Source organism: Phyllostomus discolor, chromosome X (assembly GCF_004126475.2).
Source record: "Phyllostomus discolor isolate MPI-MPIP mPhyDis1 chromosome X, mPhyDis1.pri.v3, whole genome shotgun sequence".
NCBI lineage: Eukaryota > Metazoa > Chordata > Mammalia > Chiroptera > Phyllostomidae > Phyllostomus > Phyllostomus discolor.
The window spans coordinates 70,836,814-70,858,302 of NC_050198.1; the positions used below are offsets into that span (position 1 = coordinate 70,836,814).

Here is a 21,489-nt window from a genome sequence, read left to right on the forward strand (position 1 = left end):
CTGTCTCTGGGAGACAACAGAACTTGGTGCTACAGATCTGAATTCGAATCTAGACTCTGCCAATAGTCAGGTACATGACAATGGGCAAGTCACTTAACCTCTCAGAGCCTCGGTTTTCTCCCCTGTAAAACAGGGGATAAGAACTGTTTGCTTCATAGGGTTGTTATGAGGATTCAATGAGATGCTCCATGACGTACTTAGCACAATGGTGGTGGTGCATGAGAGTTTAACAAATGTTAGCTGCAATTATAAAAGTAAGTATTGATAACAATAATAACTTTCAAAGCCCAGTTTGAATGTTTGATTTTAGTACAGGCCAATTAACATGGGAACAAAAAAAAAAAAAAACACCTTGCCAAAGCCTGAGCCCCTAGACTGGGACAGCCATCTTGCTTGCATCTTGCTTCGGCACCCTTATGCCCAAGAGGGATCAGGGCAGAAAGACAACTCAGGGCAAACCTGTGCCCTGTGTGGGGAAAACAAAGTATTTGGCACAAAATTTGGATCAATAGCACCATCTTTATGGAGTAAGAGGGAATAAAAGAGAGGATGAAGAAACCTTAAGACCTCTCCTGGAATGTGGCCTCTACTTTGTACAAGAGACCAGTAAGAATGACCCAGCTTACCCAGCCGCCCCTGCTTCCATACCTTACTATCCAGCTTCTTCATTGTCACTAGGTCCAGAGACTTCAGGGAATGACCTGTAGGGGCGATGAAGTACAAGCAGGCGTGGATGCGAGAGTCGTGGTAGGTGTGCAGTACCCTGCGTATCTTCAGTTCCTCCTGCAGGTAGGCTTCGAACTGGGCATCGATGAATTCCACGATGGGCTTGTAGCTAAAGAGGATAGTAAGAAAATGGCCCAGACACTTCAGAATGGTCACCTCCTTGGTCCCCACACGAGCCAACTTAGGCCCATCTGCGCACCTTCATTCTGGAATGCCCATTTCTCTCTTCTCATCCCAGTCCTGCCCTTTTAGACTTCATGGCACAGCTGAATGTCCACCTCGCCCATACAGCCTTCGCCAGTTATGCCAGAAATCCCTTCTCTGCTGGGTACTCAGTGGAGGCCAGGACCTTGCTGCTAGGGAATCCTGTCAGAACGCACTGGGTTCTGCTCAGCCTTGCAAGATTTGATGGCATTCCCCACTTGGCTCTTCTAAGGTCCAGATATTTTCCCAGTTCTTATTTCCTCTAAGACTGTGACTTTAAAATCTAAGTACTTGAGCAAAATTTCATAAAGATACTACCCTCACCACAGCCTTCACAGATGTACACATACACCCACGCTCACAGTCTCCACACACAGCCACCCTTTGCGGACCTCAGGTCTTTACCAGGACTTCTTTTTCTTTTTTAACTTTTTTAAAAAGACTGTACTTCTTTATTTCTAGAGAGAGGGGAAGGGAGGGAGAATCAGCGGGAATTGAACTGGCAACCCCTGGTTCTGTAGTAAGATGCCCAATCAACTGAGCCATACCAGTCAGAGATTTACTGGAACTTCTTAAACAATAGTCACTCCTCAGCTTCTCCCTGTCCTGGGAAACTTCTCACTCCCACCCCATTTCAGCAGCCCCTGCAGCCTCGCCTCTTTCTGAACTTCCTAGGTCAGCTTCACTACAGCCCTACCTCTGTTCTCATCTCCCCATCATCTGCTGCCTCTCCTTCTGGGGCTCCCTCCCTTCAGGCTAGAAGAGGTCCAGGACAGTGAGTTCGCAGATACCACTGCCAGAAGAGAACATGATCAAAGGAGAAGCGGGGCCCAGACAGTGCCTCCTACCTGCAGTAGCCCCCAACCTGAGGCTTTTTGAAAGATTCCCCTTTTAGGGAAGGTAAAAATAGATTAAAAAAACAATCACAGAACCCTAGATTCTGGGAGCCACATACAGAGGACAGATCCAGGGGGAGGGTACCTCTGCAGCCCTAGACAAAAATCTATAAACACAGTCCTTTCTTTGATCCCTCTGAACCATTGTTCTGAAGGGTATTCACATCTAAGAATCTCTTGGTTGCAGAGATCCTCAGAAAGATCCTGAAGAATTAGGAGTGAGGGTAGGGAATGCACCCCTTAGACATGTCTAATTAATTTCTGGATAATTGGCTGGTTTGAATTATCTAATCATGGCACTGCTTCATTTTTTCTCCATTACATAACTTTTATACTTCAGTATCTTGCTCTACAAAAGGGATCAAAAGAGGAAAGAAAAATGCGTGTTTTTCCTTCCCCCCCACCTGAATATCTAATGATACCCTGGGCCCATCTGTCTGCTGCTCACCCTAGCTCTTAGGGTCTGTGAAGAGGTGTATGAATCAGACCAGCCAAACTAGCCAATACCAACAAAATTTGGTTCTGTTTAATCCTAAATCAGTGATTCATTTTCGTCTCCTCAGTGTCCAGCATGTGATCAGGAATGTAGTAAGGGTTCCACTCCCATTCCCAATGGCTCCTCTTCCCCTGATGGTCCTCTCTCCCTCTCCACTCTGTTGTGCTCACTGGATCCCAGTCCCTGGTAAATTCTGTACTCCCATAGGCAACCTCTTCACAAAATCTTCCTTCCTCTAAACGATACCCATCTCCTCTTCAAAGAAGTTCCTTCTATCATATTCTTCTCAACTGGAAATTACTACTACTTTCACACCCAAGTTCCATGGGTGTGAGGGCTAGAGAGGGGACTTTCTCCTAGCTAGTTATTCCCTGGCTTACTATAATCTCTTCCAATTCCAACATACTCTACCCCTCCTCATGACTACTGTTTATCTTTTACTTTTTAGGGTAGGAGTTCTTTTTCTAAAAGATACTTATTTTTAGAGAGAGAAGAAGGGAGGGAGAAAAAAAGGGAGAGAAACATTGATGTGTGACATACATCCGTCGTTTGCCTCTCGCACACCCCCAACTGGGCACATGGTCCACAACCCAGGCATGTGCCCTGACCCCGGGAGTTGAGGCGGTGACCTTTCAGTGTGTGGGATGATGCCCAACCCACTGAGCTACACCAGTGAGGGCAAGGGTAGGAGCTCTTAAACTGCAGTCCACAGACCTCTAAGGTCTGTCGATAGACTTCATAGCATCCATGAGTTGGGACAAAAATACATATTTTTCACTAAGCTGTAATCAAGTTTAGCATTTTCTTCAGGTATAAACATAGGTAACAATCTAGAGTAATTTTAACAGTACCTGAGACTTCATAACCTACAGAAATCATGGATATTTTTCTTTTATTTTATAGTGTAACAAATACCTCAAAATAGCATTTATACTCATCAAACTTCTAAATTATGGTAGTTATTAGACTTGCCTACAAATATTGTTATGTCAGGAATTCATACAGAAGTACATGAATTATTCAATCACAATTTTAAAATATTTCCGTATTAACTGCATTTAGCATAATGGTGTATTTTAGGCATTTAAAAACCATATGATTTCACTCATATGTGGAATCCAAGACAGATTCATGGATGGAGAGCAGGATGACAGCTGGGGGAGTAAGGAAGTAGAGGGATTGAGCAAACAGGAAAAAGGACTCATGGACATGGACAAAAGTGCAGTGAGTGTGGAGGGGTGTAAGGGGACTAAATGGTGATGGAAGCAATACAATAAAGATTAAATAAAAAAATAAATAAAAACATTATTCTGAATGGGCTCATAGGTCTCACTAGATTGCTACAGAGCCCAAAGGCACAAACAGCATCTGCTCTAGACCCTACTTCTTATTCATTTCAGCTAGTGACACATACTATGAAGACATTAAAATGGGATGATGGGATAAAACATAACTCAGGGTTCAGCTACTTCAAATATAGTGATCAGGGAAGGCTTCTCTGAGGATGTGACATTTGAGCCACAAAGATGAGAATGACAGAACCATGGAGAATCTGGGAGAAGAGTATTTCAGGCAGAGGAATAACAAACGTAATGGTTCTGAGGCAAGTTGGAGCAATAGGAAGAGTGCAAGGCAGCTGGGAGTGAGTGAACAGAGAAAGAACAATAAACTATTCACAATAGCCAAAATGTGAAAACAACCCAAATGTCCATCAGCTGATGACTGGAAAAAAACAAAATGTGGAATATCTATACAATGGACTATTACTCGGTCATTTAAAAGAAGAAAGTTCTGATACATGTTGCCATATGAACGAAGCTTGAAAACACCATGGTAAGTCAAAGAAGCCAGTCACAAAAGGACAAATACTGTATGATTCCACTTATCTGAGGTCCTAGAATATACAAATTCATAGGGACAAAAAAACAGAATAATGGCTACCAGTGGCTGAGGGGAAGGGAAAATAAGGAGTTGTTAATGGATTTCCTTTTAGGGTGATGAGAATATTTTGGAATTAGATAGAGGTTGGTGGTTGCACAACCTAGTGAATGTATCAAATGCTACTTAATTGTTCACTTTAAAATATTTAACTTTATGCTATGTGAATTTCACCTCAATAAAAACAAGAATAAGAAAAGATGAAGCAAGTAAGCAGCATGGGACAGATCACATAAGGTCTTGTGGAAAGGATATAGTAAAGGTTATATTTTTTGTTGTCAGTGGGGTCTTCTGCATAATGTTTCTAATTGGTTACTGTTAGTTGATAAAAAGTCTATGCCTTTCTGCATGTTTATTTTGAAATTGGCTTCCTTACTGAACAAATCGTTCATTAGAATTGTTTTTCAGTTGATTAGCCTGGGTTTGCTAAACAGACACATTATAGAAAAATAGTAATTTTATCTCTCAGTGAACACTTAATTATCCTTTAAAATTTTTTTCTCACTTTAAAAAAATTGTCCATCATCACTTATCACCCCCATACCCTCTTCCACCTCCACCCAACCCCTCCTGGCCTCTGCAATTACCACTTTGTTGTCCATGTCCATGAGTTTCATTTTTAGGGATAATGTTGACCAGTCCCTTCTTGAAATACTGTCCTCTGTCTTCACTGCCACCATTATATCCTACCTCTGTAACTCTCTCAACTCACCCTACCTAAACTCTTGGCCTATTTCTAAGGTTCCATCCTGGACCACCTTCTGTTGTCCTACACATTCCATGCATATTATCCCTGGGTGGTCTCGCTTACTCCCACGGCCTCACTTATCACCGCCTTCCTATCACACTTCCTGGACACCTGGAAGTCATCCTAGTCTCTTTCTTCCTCCGTGTGCCAGTCCATGTGCCAACATAGCCATCAGAGGCTCCCTGCTGGAAACCTGTAAGATCAGATCACAGACGCTGTATTTGAATACCACCGCCTCAGGCACCAAAGCCAAGATGCCACAAGGTCAGGCCTACAGGAATAAAAGTGACAACAGCTAATTCGCTCCATCACCATGCTTCTAGTTACCTCTTCTTCCTTCTACACACATCCCTATTCTGCTCTGTCCACCATGGACTTGTCCTGCTGCAGCTCTCTTCCTTCAAAAATATTCCCACTATGCCCTCTGAAAGCCCTGTACCATGATAAACAAAACTGTCTCCATCTTTGCCACTCAGGAGCTCAAGAGTGTGGTCTTGGACCAGTAGAACTAGTGTTACCAGTATCACCTGAGAGCTTGTTAGAAATGCAAAATCCTCCGTTTCCAACCCAGACCTACAGGATCAGAATCTGCATTTTATTAAGAGCCTCCAAGGCTTGGATGCAACATTAAAGCTTGAGAAGTGCTGGCCTATATCATCCTCCTTTTTACACAACTCGCCTACCTCCTTTTCTTAATGGTAACTTCATTTTTCCTTGGGGACACCACAATCCTGAAGACATCAATACCTGGAATACAGTGCAGGCATCTCATTTTCCTACAGCTGGTGTACCTTGGGGTCAGTGGGGTGGGCACTCACATAGATCCTCAGAGGCACTTTTAGACTGTTACTACCCTACGTCAGTATAAAGCCTTTTACTCATTTGAGACCTCTTCCATCCTCTTCTGGTGGCACCTGACCCACAATCTTTCTCCCCATTCTGGGTGATTGCAATGTGCTTTGGACAACCCATTGACCTTCAGCCTCTTTCTTCCTTGATTGCCTCAACTTCACAACCTTTAGCTCCTTCTGCTTCAGCCACCTCCACACCTTGCCACTAGCCAGACCAGTTTCACCCAAGACATCCTCTCTCTAACACCTCACTACCTAACCATAATCTCACATTTTTCCAGCTCTCTCTTGCCTTCAGTCCTCCTAAACCTGACATTTCATCCCATCGAGTCCTCTGCTACCTTTACCTCTCCTTTACCTCACAGTGTATCAGCCTCTTCCTGGCCTCATCTCCTTCTCAGCCCAGGCTCAACTCCATAATTGATTATCGGAACCACTTTCTTACCAACACCCTCATTCCCATTGCACCCTTGCCTTCTACCCCAATCACTTAGCAAAACTGCTGTGCTGAATAAATTTCAGGATGTGCTCTCTGCTCCTACACCACTACTGCTGAAGTGGGCTAGAAGCAATCACAAAATTATGGGTGTTGGCACCCAGTTTGCTTTTAGAGTTTTCTACCATCACCAGCACCCTAATTAACACATTCATTGGATACTTTAGGTTTTGAGTGATGAAAATTTAGAGGTATGCTCTTTAGTGTTTCATTTTTCCCATCAATGTATATATCATGCATTTGTTTGCTAATTAACAATATATACCGAATACTCACTATATGCCAGTTGACTACCTTACATTCATCCTACAAAACTTCAGGACTTAGTTCAGCCATTCCTGATCACCTCCTCTCAACTCTGAGCAACCTCCACACTACACTGCCACCATCAGGCTTGACCAATTGCTACTCTTCCTATTCCTACAGCCTCCTTATACATGTCTCTGTTATTATACTTACCACATTCTATAGAATTTGTATATGTACTTATCCCCTCTTCTAAACTGCAAACTCCTTAACTAAAGACTGTGCCTCATTTCTTAGTATCCCTGACACTTGACATTGTACCTGGCACACAGTTTGCATTTAGAGTCTTTCTCTCACACTAGGCATGTGCCCTGACTGGGAATCAAACCTGAGACCCCTTGGTTCACAGGGCCACGCTCAATCCACTGAGCCACACCAGCCAGGGCATCTTTTATTTTTAATTATGTGAACAATACATGTACTTATTTGCTGCTCCTCGGAGGTAACTACTATTTTCAGTTTGTTGACTATCCTTGCATACCTTTTTTATGCACACACACACACATATGGAGAGACAGAGAGAGAGAAAGAAATGTTTGTTGTTGTATTGGGAAGGGGCAGATTTACACAAACGGTATCATGATCATATCATCCTGCAACTTCTTTTTTCATTTAACAATATGTTTACATGAATACACATAGATCTACCTGATTATTTTAAACTGCCAGATGTAATTCTATGGTATGGTTTTACCATAGCTCATTTAGTTGTTCTACTGGTAGAAATTTAGACTGTTTAATTTTTTAAAATCCCATAACAAATGTTACAGTAAACATCTTTTCTATATGCTTTTCATGAACACGTGCAATTGTTTCTCTAGGCTGTTCACCTAAAAGTGGAACTGCGGGATCATAAGGTATTCTCATTTTATATTTCAATGGATACTGCCAAATTAGCCCTAAAAAAATCTGCATCAGCCCTGGCTAATGTGGCTCAGTGGGATGAGCGCTGGCCTGCGAACCAAAGGGTCACAGGTTCGATTCCCAGTAGGGCACATGCCTGGGTTGCAGGCCAGGTTCCTGGTAGGGGACACACAGGAGGCAACCACACACTGATGTTTCTCTCCCTATTTCCCTCCCCTTCCCCTCTCTAAAAATAAATAAAATAAAATATTTTTTTAAAAATCTGCATCAATTTACACTCACAGCAAAATGAATGAAAATATCTGGTGTCAATGGCTATATTTTTATCTTTAATTTTTGCAAATCTAATGGATAAAAAAAATTGGTGTTTCATTGTGCATTTCCCTATTCATTGATGAAGTCGAATGAGAGCATTATTTCATGTTGATTGGCCATTTATAGTTCCCTTCTGGCAATGACCAGTTAATTTCTCATTGAATTGTAAAAACATTTTTACATTTTAGAAAAAATCCTTTGTCTGTGATATAGGTTGCAAATGTTTTGTCCCCATCTGTAGTTTGTTTTTAGTTTTATGTCATCTTTCAATATACAAAGGGGTTTTGTTTGTTTTAATGAATTTGAATTTGTCAGTCTTTTCTTCTACGACTTGGATTTTGTGCTACAATTAGAAAAGCCTTCTAAACTCCCAAAGTTAAAAAAAAATCCCCTATATTTTTCCTTATATTTTTAGAAGTTGTTTTTAATCCAACTGGAATCTATTTTTGTGAATGGTATTTGTGTGGGAGGGTCCGTCTTATTTTTTCCTAACGGATGGCCTACTTTCCCAGCACATTTTCTTCAATAGTCAACTCTTTCCCTTTTGATTTATTTATGCTAAATTCTCATAGAATCATGACTTTGATCTTGGGTTCACTTTTCTCTTTGTTATTTGGGTGCCTTCACTTCCTTACCTCCCATTCACTTGAGGCAGTCTAGCTTCTACCAACAATTTCTCTGGAATTATTATTCCTAAATATGTTAATGACCTTCTGTTGCCACACCCAATGGCTATTTTTCAATCTCTAACATCCCAAACACCATTTATCATTTCTTCCCATACACTACATGATCCAACTCTCCATTGATTCTTCTACCAATAAAAGTCATGATCATAACAATATGTTCAGTTCATTAGTTACTCTGTGCCAGGCACTGTTTAAGCTTTTCTTGTTTAAAAAAAATTATTGTTATTCTATTACAGTTGTCCCAATTTTTCCCCCTTTGCCCTCCTCCACCCACCCCAGCCCACGCCCGGGCTCCCACAGTCAATTGCCACACTGTTGTTCATGTAAGCTTTTCTTTTTTTACAAGATCTTATTTATTTATTTTTAGAGGTAGGGGAAGGGAGAAAAAGAGGAAGAGAAACATCCCCTGACAGAACCAGCAACCTTTCATTTTGTGGGATAAGGCCCAACCAACTGAGCCATAGGGGTAAGACCTGTTTAAGCGTTTCATAAATCATGCATATCAACTGTGCCTCACCACAACCTTCTAGGGTAGCTGGTAGTATTATCATCACCTCCAGTTTACAGATGTGAAAACTGAAACAAGAGAATTTGTATTATTGTGATGTAAGCCTGACTGTTCCATTTTATCTTTCTTGTAAATTAAGTGCCTGACTTAAGCTCCTATTGCCAAAGTATCCACTTCAAAGAGGCATCCACTTGAAAGTCGGCTGTCTGAATAAAGCACATCGCCAGCTATTTAAAGAATCAGAATCCCCCTCACCCCCACCCCAAGCTCCTTTGTTTTAAGGGATCTTGGCTGATTTCCATAACTGAACTTTTGGACCACTAGATTTTTCCCTTCCCCCACTTCAAATTCTTGCCTTTGTGTTTTAAATTCACCAATAAAGAGTGAGCCCACAAAACCTTAGCCCTGCAGCTTCAACCTAATCCAAGCAGAACTCCAGGCCCACGTGCTATCTCTCTCTGCTGTACCTGCGAGCTCACTGTGTCATGTGCTTTCCAGGATCTGTGAATAATAAACCTTTCCCCCACCAAAGTTTCCTGGTGGTTAGAGCTCAGGGTGTCTTTCAATCGTAAGAACCACAAGGGACAATCCAGCAGCACTGGTGCTAAAATTGGAACAAAAACACTTTTCCAAATTCCCTGGGCTCATAGAGGCAAAATGGGATTTTAAACAGATCTGTCTGAGACCAAAGCCTAAGTTCGTGAGTATGCCCCTTTCCTGCCAGTCCTTCTGTATCCCTCTTGGAATCCTTTTGCTCTAACATCCTTTCAGTGGTGGCCTTCTCCAGGATATGTCCTTCATCACTGCTCTTCTACCCTCAGTATCTCACTACCCTGAGGAAAGCAGGTATTCTAATGCCCTGTTTCCATGTAGCTGCACTGGCATTGTTTTATGCCCAAATGGCCCTGTCAGTATGGAGGAAAATCTTGTGGGTTTTTTGGTTTGTTTGTTTTTGTTTTTGTTTTGTTTTGTTTTTTTACAAATCCCTGAAGCTTACTCCACCTCTGCTCCCCAGCCCAGTTTCAGGGAGGCACTCCATTTCTACTTCTTTAAGTTTTTATTACAGTAGTTCTCCCTTATCCACAGGGAATACATTCCAAAACCCCAGCGGATGCATAAAACCACAGATAATACCGAACCTTACACAGACTATGTGTTTTCCTATACGTACATACCTGTGATAAAGTTTAATTTATAAATTAAGCACAGTAAAAGATTAAGTTAAGAATAAAATGAAACAATTATATTATAGTACAATAAAAAGTCATGCGAATATGATGTCTCTCTCTCAAAATATGTTCCAGTACTGTATATTATACTGTACTCATGTTTTCACTTATAAACACTTTACAAAGCTTCTCTTTGGCATATCCAAATTGCCAGCATCCCTATTCTTGTGTTTTGGGGTCATTATTAAGTAAAATAAGGATTACTTGAACATAAGCATGGCGATACTGTGATACGCAATTTCATCACCAAGACAGCTACCAAGTGACAAATGGGAGGATAACATGTACAGCATAGATACCCTGGACAAAGGGATGATGTAATCCAGGCAGCATAGAGTGGAGTAATGCAAGATTCTATCATGGTACTGAGAACAGTGTGCAATGTCAAAATGTGAATTGCACCCTGTCTGGTATAGCTAAGTGGATTGAGTACTGGCCTATGAACTAAAAAGTTGTCAGTTCGAGTCCAGTTAGGGCACATGCCTGGGTTGCAGGCCAGGTCCAAGATGTTTTTCTCCCTCTCTTTCTCCCTCCCTTCCTCTCTCTGAAAATAAATAAAATCTTAAAAAAACTTATGAGTTGATTATTTCTGGAATTTTCTATTTAATATTTTCAGACCATGGTTGACTGCAGGCAACTGAAACCATGGAAAGCAAAACAATAGATAAGGGGGACTTATTTTATTTTGTATGAATATATATCATATTTATAATGAGAAAAAACAAGGATGTTACCAATGTAATGGGAGTAAATTAGCCTCTAAGAGGCTGTATAAATTCAGTCCCAAACCACCATCAAGTTTTCCACGGTGGAAAACACCACCGTGTTTTCCAATTTTATATATGCTGAATGTATGTAACTGAGAACTGAGAGAAATTTAACCGAGGAGATCCTGAGCAACATGTAACTCAGACTAGGCACTCATATTGTGTCCCAAATATCCCCTTCCCTAAGGGTCTAACTCATTCTCAACCAAGATTAGAACAAAAAAAAACAAGCACCAGGAGGGGAGGGGTGGGGAGAAAAGGCAGAAAACTGTATTTGAACAACAATAAAATTCAAAAGTATTTTTTTTAAAAAACCAGCACAGATAGAACTGGAAAGCATTATGCTAAGCGAAATAAGCCAGGTGGTGAAAGACAAATACCATATGACCTCACCTTTAACAGGAACCTAATCAACAAAACAAACAAGTGAGCAAAATAGAACCAGAGACATGGAAATGAAGAACAAACTGACAGTGACCAGAGGGGAGGAGGGAGGGGGGAAAGGGTGGAAACGGGGAAGGGACTAGTGAAAGAACATGTATGAATGACCCACGGACACGGACAACATGGTGGGGACTGACTATGGGAGCAGAGAAGGGGTGGGCTGAGAGGACGAGGGCAAAGAGGGCAAAATGGGGACAACGGTAATAGAATAACAATAAGATAGTTTAAAAAACAAGCTCATAAAAAGCAGAGGTGTCCTTTGTTTAGAATTTCAAATGGATAACAGAAATAAGTTCAACTTTTAAGAAGCTAAATATATTCACTATAAGGAAATGAGTACGGCTATTGTAACTTTAAGGGACAAATAAGATAATTTGGGATAGAGTTCATCTAAGAAGCAGGAGAATCCTCCGAGAATTGAGTAGATACTTCGCTCAAAATGATGAATGGCTTTTCCTGGATGAGCACGTGTGGTAACCACGTGACTTCCAGTTTAAATGCAGATGGAGCCTGACCCTCAACCCCATCCCTGGCCCCAGCCCACATCACATCCTAATCCCTGAGCTCTCTTCACCCATCGTTCACACACCATTCTGAAACACTTTGGACCCCCTCCTACCTCTCTGCTTACTCCTGTTCTCTCTTTAGCATGTCTTTTCCTCCTATTGCTGACCTAGCATCACAAGGTTTTTGTCTTTTGCCTGGTGTTCACCTCGCTCAACTCTGATCTCTAGGTGATCTTACATGTGTCCACGGTTGGGACTTATCACCCACACCTTAACACAAATCCCTATTTCCCTCCCAGACCCTTTCCTGACCTGTAACCCTGTATATTCAGTTGCATCTCTCTGAAGGTCATCGTGTCTCTGTATGGTCCATTGACAACTCAAACTCAACATGTTCAAAACAGAGCAGATTCCTGTCAAAGCTGGTTTTCTTATCCTCTCTTCCTGAATGCTACCACCATTTGTCTATTCTCCGAAGCTGAAAATATGGGCCTCATTGCAGATTTTTCTGAGCTTTCATAACCTTACTCCAAAGTCTTGTTGATTCTACCTACTTAATATTTATCAAATCTGTCCCCTCACCCTTACCTCAGCACCGGATTTACCTGTGGCCTAGTCCAACTGGTCCAATAGTCTCCTAGCTGATCTTCATACTCCCCAGTCTATCTCAAAGTACCTTCTTCAAAAGCCAATCAGATATCATTCTATTCTCAAAACCTTTCAGTGGCTCCACACTTGCACATTCTATAAATCCCTCCAGGAGTTGGCTCTTGCTATCTTTTCGGGCTCATCTCCCTCACTTTTCCCTGAGCTAGTACTTGTGTAAGTTTACTCCAAGCACTAGCCCAGGGGCAGACCCAAGTTTTGTGGAGTGTTAGGCTTACACAATTTGAAGGACCCTCCAAGAAAGATAATATAGCATTATGACTAAAAATTAGTTACAGGGCCTAGAAAGAGGCCTGTGAAAGTGAGAGCACTAGGGCTTAAGTTTCGTTAGATTCACAGTAATTCTGCTCCTGGTCTGGCCAAACGGAGCAACCTTCCATTCCCTAGAACATGCCATAGTCTTCCACATCTCCTTGCCTTTGTACAACCAGTTACCTTTGCCTGGAATGCCCTTCCCTCCCTGCCGTTCAAGGGCTAGCTCAGTGGACACCTCCTCTGTGAAGGCTTCCCTGACCTCCCCACATGGAATCAAGTGTCCTCTCCTTTATGGTCTCATTGTAATCTGTCCTTTACCTCTTTGTATCCTGCCCTTTACAGAGCGTATCACTCTCAATGGAACTGCTTTGTTTGAAACCAGTATTTCCTGTGTGCATGTGAAGGGCAGAGACAAAGTCATTCCTTTTCAGATCGTCAGAGCACAGCAGCACCTGACACAAGGCAGGAGCTCAATAAATGTCTGCTGAATGCAACGGAGACATCACGGGTGTATACTAGAAAGATATGCCTGCTTTTGGCAAAACATGTACAGTAGAGCAGTTGCTTTAGATAGGGACCCTGGGCGGAGGTGGCATTTATAAGGGATCTACTGTCTGCCCTCACCCTCTTGAGAGAAGGTCTAGGCAGGACCTTGACATCTACGGTCTCTCCAAGATCGTTGTGGTGAGCTATTGCCCGTGGCCTCCCACCAGCCTCCCCACCCTACCACCTTCCTTACCTGTCCTCCTTGTTGATCTGGTCCCCAAAGCCCACTGTGCTTACGATTGTGAGCTTTAGCCCCACATTGCTCTCTTGGAGGTCATAGGTATTAGACCGAAGCTGGACACCTGGCTGTGTGTGGGTGGCTGGCTCCCCCTCGAACTTGGTGTTGAACAGGGTGTCCATGAGGGTGGACTTGCCCAAACCTGTCTCTCCTGAAAAGCAAAAGGATAAATTATGGTCCATTCACACAGTGACCGTGAAACCATTCACATCATGTTTTAGATGCATATTCATTGATGTGGGAAAATGTACATGATAAGACACTGAGTGCAGAGCATATAGAAGTATGGACTGTGTGATCTCAGTTAAATGAAAAAAAAAAAAAAAAACTGAAAGGAATTGCACCAACATATTAGCAATAATCATCCCAGGATAGTGGAATTGGGGTAATTGTCCTATTATTCCTCTTGTTATTTGAAAATTTAGTATGCACTGGGGTTTTTGCAATTTTTATTTAATCTGTATTGTATTTTTTCCATTACCTTTTAGTCCCCTTATACCCCACTCCCCGCCAGCAATCACCACACTGTTGCCCATGTCCATGAGTCCTTTTTCCTCTTGCATTGCTTTTATAGTTAGAAAAAGAACTGTTACAGACAATGATGGAGAGGTAGAGTTATGCCTAGAAAAGGCCTGGGAGGAAAACAATATAGTCCTACTAACCGTTGTGTCAGAGTGGTGGGGTTATATGTACTTTTCATTTCTTTCTTTGTGCTTTTGTGTATTTTCCAAATTTTCTATGAGGAACATGAATAGCTTTTGTAATGAAAATTAAAGGTTTATTTAAAATTTTAAAGGTGGGGGACAGCAGTCTGTCATCAAATAAATATCCCCTCAGTCCCTATGTCACCTCGATGCCAGGACCAGACAGGGCTCTGCAGACGCCTGAATGCTGTCCCAGCGGGGAGCCGATGTGGCTCTCAGCTTGTCCTCCCAGGGGCCTGAGCAGCCAGTGAGACCATTTGTAGCTAATAAGGAGGGAAAATAGCAGGCCACAAATTATTCTTCCCCTTAAATTTCAAACAAACCAGTCATTTGTTTGTTTAACTGACAGGCTGTAGGGTACCAATAAGTTAAACCATTGGAATTTCAAAAGTCTTAACTTTCACACCACGGAGACAAGTGGAGGAAGGGCTGTGGAGGACTGGTGCCAGTCTGGGGAGGTTATTTCTGAAAGATCTAAGGGATGCCAAGCCACTGCCATAAGCCAAGGAGTGTTCACGGAATGAAGAGGCTGGAGGGAAGCTGGTGGCGCTGGACTCAGCTACCAGATGTGAGGCCACAAGTTGAGCTGGGCACTATAGCCACTTACAATGGCTATAGTGCTTACAATTTCCTTGGATACAGACTATATCTAGGTCCCCATCCCACCCCAAGGGATTCAGGAATACAAGGTTCAGCAGTGAATTACTTTGAATTGCCCTTTGAGTAACTAGACTACCCTGCCATTCTTCTATTATCACCTCTCTTCTCCCCTCCCCCTCCCAACCCTTCAGATGTAAGTGTCAACTGTCTTTACATTCAAGAGTGGGTTTGCACTGGGCAAATCCTGAGCTGGCAGATCCCCCTGTGACTGACAACACACATTCGCAACTTAGGCCTAGGGCTAGAGCTTCACAACCAATAACTGCGATTGATCCGTCTGCTCTCCACCCTCTGGGTGTGTCTAGCTTTGGATGGTCCATGCCTCTTTTCTCTCAAAAAATGAGCTATGAATGCAGGAGGTGCTTTTAAAAATATCTGTTGATGATGAGAGCGCCTGTGTGTGGAGAGACTGCCGAGAGAGAACAAGAACATTCAATTCCGCCAGCTGCCTGGCCCCCCAGCCCAAGTGCACAGCCAGGTTTGACTAATGGGGTTGATTGTCAAGGTGCAGGAATATGGTTCCTCTCACAGATCATGTTTCCAGCCAGGGTCTGTTATACCTATCAGCAGCAAAGATTCTCCCAGAAGAGGCCCCTTAGTTCCTCCCTAAAGAACAGGAAGCATTTGGGTCCCAAGAAAAATTTGGTGAGGTGAGGCCTTTGCAATGGGAGGTGACAGACTTGGCCAAGCAATGGAATGTATCACCCCCTCCTCGCCCAAGGTGGGGGTGCAGCTAACTGCAAAGGAGGCCAACATCTCTAAGGTGGAAACACAAGGGTAACTCCCTCACCCTGACCTGCCTTCCCTCTGGGCACTGAAGTTCAAGCTACATTTCAGCCTGTCTTTGAAGACACCAAATGAATTTTCCTTGTGCATTCCTGAATGCCCTGCAGCAACTAGAGAGTGGCAGGCCCTGCCTCCCCAGCACCCAGACCTGGCTCTCTGATCCTAAGGATTCTCCGACAACAGGGGAGGGGACAGCTTCCCGTACTCCAGAGAGTGCCCAGGACAAGCTCACACAGGCCTCAGGAGCAGGACTGCAGGGCGAAGGGCCCACCCTGTTTGCACAGCTGAAGAACTAGTGGCCCGCCTACAGGGCAGGGCAGTAAGGAAAATGACCATCCAAATGCCTGCCAGCACAAAAGGGCTGTGGAAACTAAATGTCCAATGACAAATATCTGGAAGCAAAGAACCTGCGGGTATCTAGGGAATCATGATAAACAAAATGTGAGAAGAGGGCAGAAAATCAAGTGAGCTCATCCAATGAATGGCTACTGAGTGCTGCCATTCCAGCTTCCCATGTATGTGGAGCCTAAGGGGTGGGCGCTGTAAGGTGGGCACTCTCTCACAATGGCTGGCACAGGCCCAGCCTGAGCCTAGGATGCTGTCCCCCGCCCATGCTGCCCTGAGCTGAGCATTGAGTGGGAGGGTGGGCCTAATTCAGATCAGGTCAGCAGATTCCACATGCCTGCAGGAAGGTGGGGACTTGGTAATTAGATTCCAGCAGGAAACCTGAGGAGTCCCTAGGGGTCAATTTCTCTCCTCCTGCCTCCTCACAATGGAGCAGGGTTCCTTAACCCTTTTTAAGTCATCACCACCATCCAGGAGGATTTCAACTCACTGTGCTTAGTGCAGACAGCATTCTGGAAACATCAGATTACTTAAAATAATAATTTCATTTTAAAACATGTACTATGAAATATGCCTTTCCAAACTATACTCCCTGGGATAGTCCAGTGTTGACCTCTGTCCCTGAGTTAAAAATCACTATAACAGCCCTGGCTGGTGTGGCTCAGTGGATTGAGCTCTGGCCTGCGAACCAAAAGGTCACCAGTTTGATTTGCAATCAGGGCACATGCCTGGGTTGCTGGACAGGTCCCCAGTAGGGGGCAGATGAGAGGCAACCACACTTTGATGCAGTCTGTCCCTTTCTTTCTCCCTTCCCCTCTCTCTAAAAGTAAATAAATAATTTATTTTTTAAATTATTTTATTGTTGTTCAATTACAGTTGTCTGTCTTTTCTCCCCACCACTCCCCCCCACCCCAGCCATCCCCACCTCCTTCCCTTGCTCCCACTCTCCTCCTTGGTTCTGTTCATGTGTTCTTTATAGTTGTTCCTGAAAATCCTTTCCCCAGTTATCCCCTCCCTGCTCCCCTCTGGTTACTGTCAGATTGTTCTTAATTTCAATGTCTCTGGTTATATTTTGCTTGCTTTTTTTCTTCTGTTGAGTAGGATCCTGTTAAAAGTGAGATAAATAAAATCTTTTTAAAAAATCACTATAACAAAGAAAAGCTTAGCCCTCTTCCTCACCTGCTGTTAATATTTGTGTTCTCTGGCTCCTTGTGCAATGAAGTCCTTGCAGTGATGAAATGTAGAGTGCCAGTCAGGTTGTCACTAAATGACTGTGTGACATGAGCAGAGCCCTTTCCCCTCTCTGGGCTCCAGTCTCCTTGGCCATAAAATGAGCAAGTTAGAATAACAATAATAATAGCTATCATTTATGGAGCACTCACTAGGTGCCAGGCACTACTGTAAATACTTCATATTTCCTTATCTAACTCCCCAAATAAGCCTAAGAGGTAGATACCATGATTCGTTCTTAATTTACAGACAGGTTAACCAAGCCACTTCCTAGCTGTGTGCATTTGTTCCCATTCTCAACCTCTCTGTGCCTTACCTTCCTCATCTATATAATGTAAACAAAGTAACTGGTCAAGTAGTAAGTGGCAGAATCAGCATGTGAATCAAAGCAGTTTGACAATGGAGCCCATGTTTATAATCAATATGCTCTAGAGCATCCCACAGACATAATATGTTCGTTCATTTGGTCATTCAGCAAATATTTACAAAGCCTCTAAAAAGAGCCGAGCACAGTTTTAGGGGTTAGGGATACAGCAGTGAACAAGACAGCCCCAATCCCTGTTCACATGGTATAGTTCACAGTCACATGGAGCTAAAGTCTCTTCCAGCTCCAAATGGTGCTTGGGAATAAACCCAAGAGAAACGTTTCTCAATTCAAAAGGGAGGTGTCCAAAAGGAAACTCGCCAGGAACTCCAGTTGGCCAAGGGAACCTATGGACAGGGACAAGGTTGTACCTGGCTCGGTGACCTTGCCTTCTCTTTCCTGATCTTGCAGAGACCTGGCAACTGCTATGCTGAAGCGGGCTCGCCCAGCTTCCTGCAGCTCTTCCCAAGCCCATGTGCAGTGACATCAGGTTGGCAGCAAAAACCCAGCTATGGTGGAAGTAATGACACTACGGATATCAGCAAATTGCAAACCATGGCAATTTTTTTCCCCGAGAGCAGATTGTGAGACACTGACCAGCACACCAGCACTGCTGGCAGCCTGTCTTAGGTGAGCAGATGCCTTTCCCAATCGACCCCTGACCTTGATAGAATGTTTAGCTGCCCTTCCTGTCCTCATTTAGTGAACCTCAATCCTGCTTCTCTTGTATGTTTTTTTCCAAGTTCAACAGAGCCCAGTTGCGCCTGGAATCCTGAGCAGCTTCAAAGTAAATATTATCATTATGACCCTTTGTGTTCCTCACAGGAATCGCTGTTGCTGGCACATTTGGAGAGCTGAGGCTCTTTGGGGCTCTTCTGCAGCAGAGCATTTGTGCTGCTAGCTCTGGTGGCTCCTCTGAGGCCTCCTGCACTGTATCTAGGCTCATGAGATCCTAACCATTTCCAAAGCTAAGTAACTAGTAAATACTTTACTTTTATGGGGGCAGGTGAACCTCACCCTACTCAGTAATTATCATCAACCCTAGAGAATCTAGGGTATTGAAGAGGAGTCATAATATGCTCACACCCATGTGCCTAGCCCTCTAAAAACAATCATTGTGGGTGCCATTTATTGGTACCCTGACGTATCAATGCAGCTCTGTATTGGTAAAAATTCCCTCTCCCAATCCTAACATGCACACGTGCACACATGTACATATACATGCCAGGTACCCGGTGTGCTGGGCTTGAGCCTAATGCTCAGCAGTCCAGCACCAGGATAAATAATACTGTGCCAAAAATAGCCTAGGTCTCTTAATAATGGAAGCTAGTGCTACCATAATTTTACACTTAAAATGCCCTATTAGAAAAGAAAAGAAAATTCCTTCAGGGAACATATTCTATGCCCAAACAGTCATTAAAGGAGTAAACCTGACAGTTATGCACAGGCGGTAGACCGGCATGAAATCACGGTCACTGAAAATCCTGGGAGAGCAAAGATCACCTTCAGCAGCCAAGCTACAAACCCTTCGCCAAGTCAGCAGCAGGACCGAGCCTATGGCTACGCCAAGATTGCAGCCTTAGAGCCACTCTAAACTGCTTGTGACCTTGGCCCAAATTGTGGGCTCTCTGAGCAATGACAGGGTTGCAAGCACAGACATAGAGTAGTAGAATGCATGAGTTGTAGGCTTTTTTGGATCAGGGATGAAGAATGAAATTAAACCAGTTCAGGCTACTGCATTGAATGGTTGTACTTACAGGGCTAAGAGGGGAGCTACCAGGGCAGCCACTTTCTGAAACTTGACATGACAGGAAAGAAAGAGACAGGGTGACAGGGGATGAGTCTCCTTCCTACCACTCCCCTCTCGGGGGGTCTGTCCCAGGCAGCTGAGTAAGACTATCCCAGCAGGTGCACACTGGAGCAGTCGTGGCTGTACAATGCCTGGGCAGGAACTCAAGGACAGGGCTTTACTATTCCTCCCACTTGCTTTGCCATGAGCTTGGCTGCCCCTTTCTCTGGTCCAGACGGGAGCCTGTGACTGGCATGTCCAACTACCCTACATGCCTGCCTTCAGAGAGCTATTCTAATTTCCATGGCCTCCCTCCTAACGCTTTACTGGCCCACGTAATTGGTTGAAAGGTTGCTTGGTGTGAGTGTGTCATTTCACTTCTCATTTTCTTAACTCCAGTATAGGTAGGTCATAGAGAGCTCTGGGAGGAATGCCAACAGAATCCAATATGTTTGTGTGGAAATTTTCAGTAATCAAATGTTATGTAAACTAAGTTGGCCACCAGCCAAAGATTGGAGAGATTTGGCAGTGCTAATATTAGATGTAATAGCATTTAATCTTGATGTCAATCACCAGGACTTCTATGTATTTTGTATCCTTCTCCTAATGGCAACTAACCATAATCATCAGAGGATTTCTAGCATTTGATGAATTAACAACCTAGATCTGGACTCTAAGTCCCATGATATAAAATTCCGTGAAGCACATATTGGGTTGGCCAAAAAGTTCGTTTGTTTGTTTTTTTTTCTGGAGGATGGCTGTACTAGCGCTTAGTAGTCTTTAACTTCATTTGAAACAACTTCATTAGACTGTAGTATTATGACAGTTGTCATATCAGTATGCATGCACTTTTAAAAAACATCAAAATTGGTGAGTTTCTGTGTAGTTATTTTAATACTGAGGATGGAAGAAAATAAGCCCCATTTTTGGCATATTGTGCTTTATTATTTCAAGAAAGGTAGAAACACATAAAAAAAGATTTGTGCAGTGTAAGGAGAAGGAGCTGTGACTGGATCAAACGTACCAGAAATGCTTTGCAAATTTTCCTGCTAGAGATTTCTCGATGGTCAATGCTCCACAGTCAGGCAGATCAGTTGAAGTTGATAGCGATCAAATGGAGACATTAATTGAGGACAATCATGATATACCACGTGGGAAATGGCCAACATACTCAAAATATCCAAATCAATAATGCTATTGGTGAAAATGAAAAATGCTTCTTTCATTTTATGGGGAAAAAAACTGAATGGACTCTTTGGCCAACCCAATATTTTCATTTCATAGGTTCCAAAGCTAGTGTGTGGAAGTGAGTCACTCAACTAGTGAGTGAGCCTAGCTGACTGCCTGCCATCCATGTTTGGAAGCGACTTTGTTGTGCTCTACCTGCCCTTAAGTGCGCAGTTATTCTCCTACAGAAAATGATGTGGAAGTGCTAGAGATGGAGAAGAGAAAATAGAGTCCAAGAAAAGGAATGACATCAGTTAGAAAACAGAACTTTAGACTACATTAAAGAGTAAAATATCCCATTCAGGAGTGGCTCAGATCCTCAACATGAATGATTTTCCCATATGTGTTATACAAAAATAAGATGAAAAAATTAGCAGAAGTGGTCCAATCAGCGTGAAAATTGGCTTTATTATGGTATTATACAATTATTAAGGTTTGGAAGTAGATCAATGAAAATATGCAGGTATGCTTTACAGTGCTGTGTAGTGAAAATTATATGTTATGATTGTGTTTGTAAATTTGGGATTTTTTAAGGTCTAAGGAGAGATTCTTAAAGAATGGGAAGGAACTTTTGCTCCTCGTATTCAGTTGGTGCTTGAGTTTCCAAAATGCTTTTGTGTTCTCAAGACATGTTGCTAGCGGCAGTTAGAGAAGCAGAGGGATGGACAAAGGGTTAGCCAGACCTGGGTCCTTCTC

General features: G+C 43.0%; 1 protein-coding gene across 8 annotated transcripts in view; it reads right to left on the reverse strand.

Annotated features, from left to right (window-relative positions):
- SEPTIN6 (septin 6) overlaps positions 1 to 21,489 on the reverse strand; it is a 68,470-nt gene that overhangs the window by 31,447 nt on the left and 15,534 nt on the right. For all 8 annotated transcript variants that reach the window (XM_028522262.1, XM_036016843.1, XM_028522266.2 and 5 more), the window contains exons 3-4: positions 13,644 to 13,839; positions 649 to 835 (exon numbers count right to left, since the gene is read on the reverse strand). In XM_028522262.1, the coding sequence (XP_028378063.1) occupies positions 649 to 835; positions 13,644 to 13,839 (383 nt within the window). The remainder of the gene's footprint in view (positions 1 to 648; positions 836 to 13,643; positions 13,840 to 21,489) is intronic.